The sequence below is a fragment of the Colossoma macropomum genome, unplaced genomic scaffold (genome assembly GCF_904425465.1).
Source record: "Colossoma macropomum unplaced genomic scaffold, Colossoma_macropomum, whole genome shotgun sequence".
Taxonomy (NCBI): domain Eukaryota; kingdom Metazoa; phylum Chordata; class Actinopteri; order Characiformes; family Serrasalmidae; genus Colossoma; species Colossoma macropomum.
This window is the reverse complement of record NW_023494806.1, coordinates 4,356,784-4,370,400: the sequence shown is the minus strand read 5'-3', so window position 1 is coordinate 4,370,400 and position 13,617 is coordinate 4,356,784. Positions and strand designations below refer to the sequence as shown.

General features: G+C 42.1%; 1 protein-coding gene across 2 annotated transcripts in view; it reads right to left on the bottom strand.

Annotated features, from left to right (window-relative positions):
- The window catches only part of hk2 (hexokinase 2), an 89,317-nt gene that overhangs the window by 61,398 nt on the left and 14,302 nt on the right, over positions 1-13,617 (bottom strand). The window contains exons 2-3 of one of the 2 annotated variants that reach the window (XM_036598047.1): positions 9,819-9,981; positions 2,333-2,481 (exon numbers count right to left, since the gene is read on the bottom strand). In XM_036598047.1, the coding sequence (XP_036453940.1) occupies positions 2,333-2,481; positions 9,819-9,981 (312 nt within the window). Of the gene's footprint in view, positions 1-2,332; positions 2,482-5,244; positions 5,561-9,818; positions 9,982-13,617 lie in introns of those variants that run through there. The other variant, XM_036598048.1, reaches the window with a different exon arrangement.

The following is a 13,617-nucleotide window of genomic DNA, read 5'->3' as shown; positions in this document are numbered from 1 at the left end:
GAAAGAAGGTGAAAGTTTTTCAGAAGGACATTTTCACACTGTCGTACTCAAATAAGTACAAGAGAAAAACATGAGCAGCTTTTGATTCTGAGTGGATATCTAGTTTTCAGAACATGCCTTTTGTTTTCAAACACTGATCCCCTTCAGGCTGCGAAGGTCATGATCATTGCGAGTCTCCAATTATGAATCTCTATTCAAAAGACATCAATGCAAATTCGAGACCTTTTTGCCTGAAAGGTCAGCTTCTTACTATTGACTACAGACGACGCAAGAAGAGCTCTGTCCTAAAATCACTTCTCGTTCAAACGCTGCGGGCTTTCATTGTGGTGTTTATCTCTTTGTGATCCTCACTATGGAGACTACGGTCATAATAAAAGATGGACTCTAAGCTGCCCTTCACTCCACATGAAAACAGGAGAAACTTTTAGGAAATTGGAAAACTTTTCCTTAAATTTCTTCCAGCACCTGCACCACAAAATAAAAATCAGATAAAGAAAAACAAGTGCAGGAAAGTGAGAGAAACACCAACGAACTGCAAAACATAATAATTCAAAGCTCAAATGAGCAATTTTTCAAATGCAACAGCGTAAATGAATAAATGAAATAACATTTTGATTGAAATGCTCTGGATGGTCTGTATTAAACTGCTGAAAAGAGAGAAAAGCATCTCTAATATATTTATATTTGGTCTTATATTCATCAAAAACATATACAACATATACAAGATATGCCCTCAACTTCGCATGGAATTAATAACTAAGCTAAAAACTCATGTAAAGGCAGCCAGACTGCTTTGAAGAAAGAATTAGAGTAATCTGGAAAAAGAAGCCCCCCATGGTAAGATGTCTCCCCCAACTTATTTTCTCTCCTGATCAGATGATGCGGCCAAATCTGATCTCAACACATTTACTGAGCTGTGAGCTCTGGTACGGAGCCCCACTGGTGACATCCTGGATAAATAGAAATGCATAACCACAACACAGTAAGGCAGGGGAACGAGATCCTAATGCGTGGCCACAACTTTGTAAGGCAGGGCAACGAGATCCTAATGCGTGGCCACAACTTTATAAGGCAGGGCAACGAGATCCTAATGCGTGGCCACAACTTAGTAAGGCATGGGAATGAGATCCTAATACGTGGCCACGACTTAGTAAGGCACGGGAATGAGATCCTAATACGTGGCCACGACTTAGTAAGGCACGGGAATGAGATCCCAATGCGTGGCCACAACTTAGTAAGGCATGGGAGCGAGATCCTAATGCGTGGCCACAACATATTAAGGCATGGGAACGAGATTCTAATGCGTGGCCACAACTTAGTAAGGCATGGGAATGAGATCCTAATACGTGGCCACGACTTAGTAAGGCACGGGAATGAGATCCGAATGCATGGCCACAACTTAGTAAGGCATGGGAACAAGACAATTAAGTTGTGGCCATGAGTTAGTAAGGCATGGAAACGAGATCCTAATGCGTGGCCACAACTTAGTAAGGCATGGGAATGAGATCCGAATGCGTGGCCACAACTTAGTAAGGCATGGGAATGAGACCCTAATGTGTGGCCACAACTTAGTAAAGGCATGGGAATGAGATCCGAATGCGTGGCCACAACTTAGTAAGGCATGGGAACGAGATCCTAATGCGTGGCCATGACTTAGTAAGGCATGGGAACGAGATCCCAATGCATAACCACAATTTAGTAAGGCAGGAGAACGAGATTCTAATGCGTGGTCACAACTTAGTAAGGCATGGGAATGAGACCCTAATGTGTGGCCACAACTTAGTAAGGCATGGGAATGAGATCCGAATGCGTGGCCACGACTTAGTAAGGCATGGGAACAAGACAATTAAGTTGTGGCCACGAGTTAGTAAGGCATGGAAACGAGATCCTAATGCGTGGCCACAACTTAGTAAGGCATGGGAATGAGATCCTTATGCGTGGCCATGACTTTGTAAGGCATGGGAATGAGATCCTAAAGCGTAGCCACAACTTAGTAAGGCAAGATGTCGTGGCCACACGTTTGGATCTTGTCTCCACACGTTACTAAGGCGTGGCTTTGTATTATTTTTATTTATATGAGATGTCACCAGCAGGGCACCATACTCTGGAGTGATAGAGCAACATCCAATACCTTTGGGATGAGTTGGAGTGATCCAGAACTGACCATCCAACATCAGTACCTGACCTCACTAATGCCCAATCAAATCCTCACAGCAATGTGCAACATCTAGTGTAAAGCCTTTACAGAAGAGTAGAGGTTGTTACTGCAGCAGACTCTGGACATCTACTGTAGAACTATACTGATACACTGTACAGCCCCCCGCACACATACCTCTGTCCCGCTGCCCCTCATCAGGGTCTCTGGAATGGCGTAGATTTGGTTCTCCATCTCCACTTTCTGTTTGCCATTTGCAGACACCTTTACGAGCAGGATACGGAAATTGGTTCCTCCGAGGTCCAGAGCCAGGAAATCACCACTTTCTGCGCCAAATAATACAGGAAAAGAGGTGAAGTCATGTAAAGGCAGTTTCTGATCATCAGAAGATGTGATCTCATAACGAGAACATACACTCACTGACCATTTTATCAGCTCCACTTACTATATAGGAGCACTTTGTAGTTCTACAGTTACAGACTGTAGTCCATCTGTTTCTCTGCATACTTTGTTAGCCCCCTTTTACCCTGTTCTTCAGTGGTCAGGACCCTCATGAACCCTCAGAGCAGGTACTATTTGGGTGGTGGATCATTCTCAGCACTGCAGTAACACTGACGTGATGTTGGTGTGTTCGTGTGTGTTGTGCTGGTCTGAGTGGATCAGACACAGCAGTGCTGCTGGAGTTTTTAAACACCTCAGTGTCACTGCTGGACTGAGAATAGTCCACCAACCAAAAATATCCAGCCAACAGTGTCCTGTGGGCAGCGTCCTGTGACCACTGATGAAGGACTAGAGGATGACCAACACAAACTGCGCAGCAGCAGATGAGCTATCGTCTCTGACTTTACATCTACAAGGTGGACTGACAAGGTAGGATTGTCTGATCCACTCGCACCAGCGCAACACACACTAACACACCACCACCACGTCAGGGTCACTGCAGTGCTGAGAATGTAGCTTAAATAGCTGCCACTGACTCGCTGTCACAACAACGCCAACCAGTCAATGCAGGAAACACATTCGGTACATATTTATAAACCTCCCACCTTTGCTTTCTTTGCATTTCTGAAGTTGAGGACTTTTAAATCAGCTTAATATGACAGTAACATGAGATCGATGCAGTTTTTCCTCTGAATCCTAAGACGTTTCACCCATTATAGCAGCCAACGCTTTGCTTAACTGAAGACTATTCACTGCTTTCAGACACATTTCACAGAATACTGACTGCGAAGGTGACAGAAACGCAGAAAGTTCATGCCTGATTTATCTCCTCTTTCATTTGTCAGAACTGATAAGACCTCAACATTAACACTCCTCTCTACTCATTAAAAGCCTTGACAGGATCGTGCAGTTAAGCCTACAACTGTCACGTCTCCAACTGCTGATTATTCAGAGATGCACTGCTATGAGATTTCTGTGCCAATATGATAACTGATAATGAAAGAACTGATACCGACGTCAATGACCGACAATTAACACCTGACTGCAGCCATTACTGATGTCAACAACCAATAGTTTTAATCAGTTATTTTAATGTAATTAATTTCACTACTTTATAATACATTATATATGTGTTTTAGATCATTTAGCACAATATTCTTATTAGTAGTGGGCAGTACGGCCAACGATGTATCTCACAGTAGAATTAAGACTACTGCCCGTTCTGTATATATCACGTGTATAGTGTATTTATATTGGATGCTTAAGTAAATCTATTTTGTAGATTGACGGTGGGATATTATTCGGGAATGTCTCTTCGCTTGTAATAACAACAAGTGAAGTGAATATAAAATATTTTTAAATTAGCAAAATAATAAAGACAGAAACAATATATCACCCACAACTAACTCCACTCACAGTAATAAATGAATGTAGTATCGAAAAAAGGACTCTTATTCTGGCGTTCTCTTTTTTGTATTGCAGTGATTTGCTTCACATACAGTCTCAGGTGACAACTGCCACTCAATAATGTTATCTGTGTTTGTCAGACACTAGAGATTTGGTAAATGCTTTTAGTATGTAGTGTATTTTTATACAGCTACATGCACTAATTTATTCAAACCATAACATCATAAATATTTCAATACTACTGGTAAACATTTTTGGTGCTTTTGAAATAAAGTTGTAGGACTTTGTAATGGTGCTTCAAGTATGTCAATTAGGGAAAAACTGCTCTACTCAGCTTGCCAACCAATCAGCACTCAGTAGCGGTAATGCCAACCAATCAGCACTCAGTATCGGTAATGCTAATCAATCAGCACTCAGTAGCAATAATGCCAACCCATCAGCACTCAGTAGCAGTAATGCTAACCCATCAGCACTCAGTAGCAGTAATGCTAACCAATCAGCACTCAGTATCGGTAATGCTAATCAATCAGCACTCAGTAGCAATAATGCTAACCAATCAGCACTCAGTAGCAGTAATGCTAACCAATCAGCACTCAGTAGCAATAATGCCAACCAATCAGCACTCAGTATCGGTAATGCTAATCAATCAGCACTCAGTAGCAATAATGCCCACCAATCAGCACTCAGTAGCAATAATGCCAACCAATCAGCACTCAGTAGCAATAATGCTAACCAATCAGCACTCAGTATCGGTAATGCTAACCAATCAGCACTCAGTAGCAATAATGCTAACCAATCAGCACTCAGTATCGGTAATGCTAATCAATCAGCACTCAGTAGCAGTAATGCTAACCAATCAGCACTCAGTAGCAATAATGCTAACCAATCAGCACTCAGTAGCAGTAATGCTAACCAATCAGCACTCAGTAGCAATAATGCTAACCAATCAGCACTCAGTAGCAGTAATGCTAACCAATCAGCACTCAGTAGCAATAATGCTGACCAATCAGCACTCAGTATCGGTAATGCTAATCAATCAGCACTCAGTAGCAATAATGCTAACCAATCAGCACTCAGTATCGGTAATGCTAATCAATCAGCACTCAGTAGCGGTAATGTCAACCAATCAAATCTCAGTAGCAGTAATGCTAACCAATCAGCACACAGTAGCAGTAATGCTGACTTTTTAGCACTAACCGTTCATTTTAAAAACACCGGCTGAGACATTTTTGTTTGTTTACCGTTTTAAACAGGCAGGATATGATGTGAATTCAGCTGATCAGTTTCCCCCTCTTACTTATTCCTCTTCACCTTCCAGTTTAAAAGTGCCATCACAGCAGCGCTTTATTACCAGGCCGCACCAGCTTTCAGACACGTCAGGGTTGATCAGCGACCTTCACCCCCACAAAACAATCCGATACAACCTCCAACTTTACACTCATCATCTGAAAAGTCAGCCCGTTTCAATAAAAACATACAGGACAGCAAGATAAGAGGTGTAATCAAAGAATTCTTTTGGATTGAATATGTTAAAAAACAGCAGCTCACACCATTCTGTCATGCATTCATGACGTCAGACCACTATTATCACAGCAGCACCTCATGTTGAAAAGCAAGGACATTAACGGGCATCTCTGTTTCACCTGCTAGCACGACCGCGGCGCTACTGTACTGTACTGCTGTACATGTGTAGAGTGAAGTTAGCCTGGACCATTCGTAGGACTGAAGGTCATCACTGCAAAGAGGCTTGGAAAAAAGGTACATTTTACAGTACAGACACGACGTCTTTGTGAAGGAGGAGACTGAAATCTGACCTTCGCCATCAGATTCAGGCCACAATTGCTGGTGGATTGCTGGTTATATGGCTGAGTTTGACCAGTCAGATCAGATTTAATGTGTTTTTTCATCATATTTTTTCACGTTGTATGCTGTAGTTTACAGTGACCGCTTCATTAAAACATTTAAACTTTGAATATCACTACAGCCTGTAGCTGCTTAGCAGTCTGCTGACCAGGTCAGCCTACACCAGGGGTCATCAGCATGCGGCTCTTTTACTGCCCTGTTGCGGCTCCACAGCAGAATCAGATTAGTAGGTAAAAATAAAATAATCCTCCTTTACAGTAAAATAAAGCTCTGCTGATCGTTCAACACAGTTTTAAGCCCTAAATGGTCTTAAACTCTGGAGTTAATGTAGAACTGCTAATTCACCCTTTAATCCTGAGAGTTGGCGCGCAGATTGCTTGTTACCATAGCAACACAGACCACACCTAGCTAGTCGCTAACGAAGAGAAAGAGAGAGATTTAAAAGGAACATCGATAATTTGGAGACGAATGGACTTGGCATTTATAACCACTCAACAGGTTTCCTGATACGTTTAATCTGTCAAACGAAGCTGAAGTCGCTTCTCATTCGCCAGCTTCTTGTTCGAATTTCCCCGGTCCACCTTAAATGATGCCGCAGTTACGTTCACATGCCATTTAAGGTGGAACGGGAAAATTCTAACAAGCAGCTGGCGAATGAGAAGCTGACTTCAGCCTCAAAAATCAAATGCTGAGAGACATTTTACAAGAAACTGTTCTACTTTTGCAGAAAAGTTTCCTGCCGGAGATGCAAGAAAAGCGGCTTTAGCTGAGCTAAAGTTAAAGCAGAGCAAAGTGAGTCTGTGTTTATGTTTATATTATATTTTTTAGCCTGTACTAGTACATTATTACAGACTGAAACATACAGCCTAGATGGTAAAATGGACATAAAATATTGTGGTTTGATTTTTGCTGTAAGGTCAAAATGGCTCTTCTTAACATTTGGGTTGCGACTCCTGGCCTACACATGATGTCACATGGCAACCACAATCCTGTTTCTGTGAATTGTAGGGCGTTTACACAGACTGCCTTTCATTTCCTGGACACGTAGCCAAATCGTAGCCTGACCCTGGCCTTAAACTTACCGTAACTTTCGCCTTTTCTTGATCAGTTCAGTTCAACCTAAAACTGAGTGATTTATGTTGTGGGGACCAGTTTGTGGAAGAGAAGTCCCCACAATGTGAGTGTACGAACAGCTTTTGATCCTCACAGTGTGGCATAAACACATACACAGGCACACAGGCGCGCACACACACACACACACACACACATACACACACACACACACACACACACACACACACACACACACACACATACACAGGAACACACACAGAGGAACATACAGGCACATACAGACACACCCACAATCATATACAGGCAAGCAGAGGTATACACACACACACACACACACACACACACACACACACACACACACACACACAGGCACACACACAGGAAAACATACAGGAAAACACACAGGAAAACACAGGCACACCCACACACCCACACACCCACACACACACACACACACACACAGAGTTGTGCACACACACATACAGACACACCCACAATCACATACCCAGGCACACACAGACACACACAGGTACACATACAGGCACACACACCCCCACAATCACTTACACAGGAACACACAGCACAGGTCCACACACACACACACACACGCAACCGGTATGGATATGCGAGCAAACGCGACCATCCGAATCTGATTTGGTCCCTTGAAATCTGAACAGTCCGTCTAAAAAGTGAGACACAAGAAGTAAATCCGAACTGCCCTGCAGAGTGACCGCAGCCTCAGTGAGTCTCACATGAGAGGTGAGAAAATACAACAACGAGCCAACTAAAGGAAGCAGAGGAGAAGCAAATGAAAAGCGAAAGAGAGACGACAACAGAGAGGAAATAGCTCCAGCAAAACAAACAGTGCTATCTGAGTGACTACACTGTAACGGGCCAATAAAGGCTTGAGTCAATAAAGAAAAGCAAACAAAGGCTTGGACACCGTCCCAGAAAGACCCGCATGACTTCTCCAAGACTCACTTAACAACTCCACATTACAGCATTACAGTACGGCCTTCAAGTTCACACAGTACACACCCCCATGACCTAGCGGGAACTCTCACACACGCACACTAATTCCGTCTGCTAGAGCTTGTTCCAGGAACACGGGTGTGACGTCCTTATCTGGAATGACCACAACACTTTACAGCTGTCTGCGAAAGTCTGATGAACTACATGCTCTGCCGAGTTTCTAAGTGTGGAATGCAGTTTCGATTTATTTGAAAATAGAAGGCATAAAATATAAAATGTGCCACAGATGTGCACATATTACGTTTTGTGTATTATTATTTTTACCAATAGGTTCAATTAAGCAAATAAACAGTAACTGTATTAAAATGTGCCTTTGTGTTTTCTCTGTAGAGGATGTGTTCACTTATATGTTTGACCAGGGGGGCACAAACTTTTGTCAATGTAAAATAGCCCTGGTTTTAAATAATACATAGTTTTATTTTCATCTACAATTTTGTTCTGATTTAATTTAAATTGCTTACTGGCTCTGTCCTAATAAACACACACACACACACACACACACACACACACACACACACAATCCTGTTTCTGTGAATTGTACGGACTTTACACAGACTGCCTTTCATTTCCTGGAGACGTAGCCAAATCGTAGCCTGACCCTGGCCTTAAACTTACCATAACTTTCGCCTTTTCTTGATCAGTTCAGTTCAACCTAAAACTGAGTGATTTATGTTGTGGGGACCAGTTTGTGGAAGAGAAGTCCCCACAATGTGAGTGTACGAACAGCTTTTGATCCTCACAGTGTGGCATAAACATATACACAGGCACACACGCGCACACACACACACACACACACACACATACACAGGAACACACACAGAGGAACATACAGGCACATACAGACACACCCACAATCATATACAGGCAAACAGAGGTATACACACACACACACACACACACAGACACACACACACACACACACACACACACACAGGCACACACACAGGAAAACACACAGGAAAACACACAGGAAAACACAGGCACACCCATAATCACACACAGGCATACACAGTCACATACACACCCACACACACACACACACACACACACACACAGAGTTGTGCACACACACATACAGACAAACCCACAATCACATACCCAGGCACACACAGACACACACAGGTACACATACAGGCACACACACCCCCACAATCACTTACACAGGAACACACAGCACAGGTCCGCACACACACACACACACACACAGGTACACACACACACAATCACACACACAGATATACACACACATACACAGGTGTGCACACACACACACAGTGGTCAGTCTGGTGACACTAATAAACCTGCAATAAAAGGAAAATGGATCAATACCTATAACAGCACCTCTCTATGAGAACGAGACGTTCCAGTAGAGCTTTAATTAAAAAAAAATAAAAACTGCTTCCGTCTTGCAGGACAAATCTTTTCCCACCCTTACGATCAATCTCAGACTTTCCATCTTCATCTGACCCAAACATACAGTCTCAGACAGCTGGTGCCGACTGAGTCTGCAGGTAAAACATTTACAGATAATCAGCCCTAATGTGTGACCTTTCAGATAAGAGATAAGCAGCAGTGCAGTGTCTACTGGAGCAGGACTACAACTCATTTACTACATGGCTTAAAGCCCAGCGCTACTGTAAACACTGGAGAGTACAGGCATTTTAACCATTTCTGCTATTTGAACATTCACATTCTTAAACAAATAGTATTTGAAGAGTCCAAGACTCAGATATATATGTGTATCTATCTATCTATCTATATCTATATATATATATATATATATATATATATATATATAAGTAGCAAAGACTAAAATAAGTTTGGATATCCACATGGTCCCCCTTACCTGTGCCGTCAGGTGTGGAGCGGACGAAAGTAGGCAGCATCTTGACCGAGGCGGTCAGGTTGGTGTCCTTACCCAGTCCTTTGTCCATCTCCCTCCTGAAGCGCCTGGACACATCCATGAGGTTCTCATCTGAGAGCCGCATGTGATACAGGTACTTGTCCACCTGAGAAAAGAGAGAGGGCACAGGTGAATGACCATGGAGAGGTACAGTAGTTTTGCTCACACTGTGTCCATCCAAAGGTGTACACTAATTAAGGCAATAGTTCAGCAAAAAAATCAAATCAGCCAGGATATGGTTGCTTCTTCAGTTTGGACAAATGTCCAGACAGCCCTTCAAATGAGTGAATTCAGCTACTTGAAGGTGACACAAGTGTTCAACTGTGCACTCACAGCTTCTATAGAAGAGCACCAACCAATAGAACGCTGTGAAGAAGCTGCACATGAGCCCAAGGTTATCACACCCAATGTCAATCCAATACCTTTGGGATGAGTTGGAGTGACCCAGAACTGACCATCCAACATCAGTTTTTTGGCTATGTGACACACATTTGTCCATTTGTATAGATGACAGTCAATTTTTTAATCGAGTTCTTCTGCCTGAGTTTGTAATTGGAATTTTATTTCTTTATTTTATTTAGCATTTTTAACACACACACACACACACACACACACACACACACACACACACACACGTATATATACAAGGTTTTCCTCTGACAATAGCGATATCTCCATTTTTGTTGTTTTTCAGTTTTTGACATATTTTGAAAATGCCTGTTGATCTTTATATTGTGTGCAAATTTCATGATGAACGGATCAAAAGAAACGGCCCAAAATGACCTTATATTAGGTATATTAGATATATATATATATATATATATATATATATATATATATATATATATATATCTTCTCACACTCTTCCTCCTCTCCTCCTCTGTACTTCCTCTTACACTCTCTCTCTCGCTCTCATTCATTCAAATTGTTTTTTTCTAACTGTGTCTGTGCTGCTCCCCTACGCCAACTTACTGATACTATCAATATTGTACCCTCCCTTCCTCTCTCCCTCCCTCCCTCCCTTCCTCCCTCCCTTCCTCCCTCCCTTCCTCCCTCCCTCCCTCTCTCTCTCTCTCTCTCCCCCTCTCCCTCTTTCTCTCTCTCTCTCTCTCTCTCTCTCTCTCTCCCTCCCTCCCTCTCCCTCCCTCTCTCTCTCTCCCTTATTAGAGTTACGAGGTTTCTGCTTTTTCAGGCCCGTATTCATCCTGGAAATGAGCTCAGAAATATACATATGTATACACATTCTATATATATATATATATGTGTGTGTGTGTGTGTGTGTGTGTGTGTGTGTGTATAAATAGTCAGTTTGACTAGAGAAACTTACAGACCCAGAGTTCTTTACAGTGGTTTATGGATTTACAGATTTCTTTACAATGTCTACAACACAAATACAGACATTTTATTTACTATCCAAAACCACCAGTGAACCTACACGAGTCTTCTGAGCGTCTATATGTAATGTTCTGTACTGTAATGTAATCTGTAAAAATGTGTTTTTTTTGGTGGGGCATGATATGTCCATCCAAAACCTTCTCAAATTATACTAACACAATGTCTCAGGCAACGTATTCATAACCATTTAATGTAATACCTTTCTCTGAGGCAGCTTTTAGAGGCACTAAACTATTCAGACGTCTGGCACCTTTCACCACCACTGTGAACAATTTTGACTCAGTAAGTAGTGCTAACCGCGAAAATATGCAGGGCAGTGGTCTCTCTAGAGCAAAGGTTTGAGAAACCAGTGCAACAACAGCAACAAGACAGACAGACTTGAAGGGTTTGCTTGAGAGTCAGACAGAATTTAAATTCAGCAAACAACTCCCAAAAAAAACACACCCAAAAAAAAGGCTCTGAAATCAATGCCCACCCTGCAGGGCAGCTGTGCTGAAGCGCTGTAACAATCAATCATATTCGGTATTTCAGTAATCTACCAATTATTTTTATAATTTTAAGTCATTTTAAATTTGAAAAAAGACTGATCAATAAAAACAGACTTAACTGAACAATAACAAACCATGCAGAGCCTTTCAGGGATTCCAAAATGAGGCACTGGACAGGTGAGGAAGCATTTAAGAAGAATGAATTATATGTGTAATTATTTGTGTATGTGAATATAAATGGTTGAGTCCACTGGGTTCTGTTTCTTACTGTAAGAGATGACAGTAAGAGAATATAAAAATGTGCATTATCATATTATAGACTACCAACTAATTACTGAACATTCACTGAGAAGCAATCTTTTTTTTGCTAACACTTTATTTGGAGTGGTCCTTTGTAGATGATTAATAAACTCTTAACAGATTATCAGTAACACATCAACAACATATCAGTGCAGTAGCTGTAGTGAAGCACCTGAATACACTGAAGTAAACATCTTGTAGATGTTCTGTTGATACATTACTTACATTAAGTAGATGTGTTGTTAATATGTTACTTACATTACGCAAAACCTAACCTTACCTAAAACCTAACACTAACCCTGAGCCTAATCCTAACCCTAACCTAACCCAAAACCTAACCCTCACCCTGGGCCTAATCCTAACCCTAACCTTTACCTCTACCCAAAACCTAATGCTAACTCTGGCCCTAATCCTATCCCTGACCTTAACCTCAATCCAAAACCTAATCCTAACTCTCACCCTGGGCCTAATCCTAACCCTAACCTAACCCAAAACCTAACCCTCACCCTGGGCCTAATCCTAATCCTAACCCTAACCTCAACCCAAAACCTAATCCTAACTCTGGCCCTAATCCTAACCTTAACCTCAACCCAAAACCTAACACTAACCCTGGCCCTAATCCTATCCCTGACCTTAACCTCAACCCAAAACCTAATCCTAACTCTCACCCTGGGCCTAATCCTAATCCTAACCCTAACATCAACCCAAAACCTAATCCTAACTCTGGCCCTAATCCTGACCTTAACCTCAACCCAAAACCTAATCCTAACTCTCACCCTGGACCTAATCCTAACACTAACCTAAACCTCAACCCAAAACCTAATCCTAACTCTCACCCTGGGCCTAATCCTAATCCTAACCCTAACCTCAACCCAAAACCTAATCCTAACCCTGGGCCTAATCCTAATCCTAACCTTAACCTCAACCCAAAACCTAATCCTAACCCTCACCCTGGACCTAATCCTAACGCTAACCTTAACCTCAATCCAAAACCTAATCCTAATCCTCACCCTGGCCCTAATCCTAACCGTAACCTTAACCTCAACCCAAAACCTAATCCTAACCCTCACCCTGGCCCTAATCCTAATCCTAACCTTAACCTCAATCCAAAACCTAATCCTAACTCTGGCCCTAACTCTTGGGATTCAGTGTGAGTGGGCGGGGCTAAACTGCTATAGGCTGAATAGACAGATGTATGTAAATGTGTGGGGGTTTTTTTCAAAGTAGGCTGTTTGTGCAGCTCAGTTCCTATAAATGTATGGAGTCTAGTCTGTTTCTAGACTTTAACGTTTACATATTACATCAAACTCCTTGGTTTCATAAAAGTGAGGAAGGTTTTCCACCTTAACGTAAAAAACACAGTTTGTTTACAGCCCCACTGTGCTGTGTAACTGTAACTCATGAACAATGCCAGGCATGAGAAACACGACCGCATGTAGAAATACACACACTAGCCCCGCCCATCATAGACAAACATAGACCGTAACATTCAAACAGGCTGAGGAAAAGGTCAGCGAGTTCGAAAGGCCAACCGTCACTTTCCATGAGTCATTAGAACC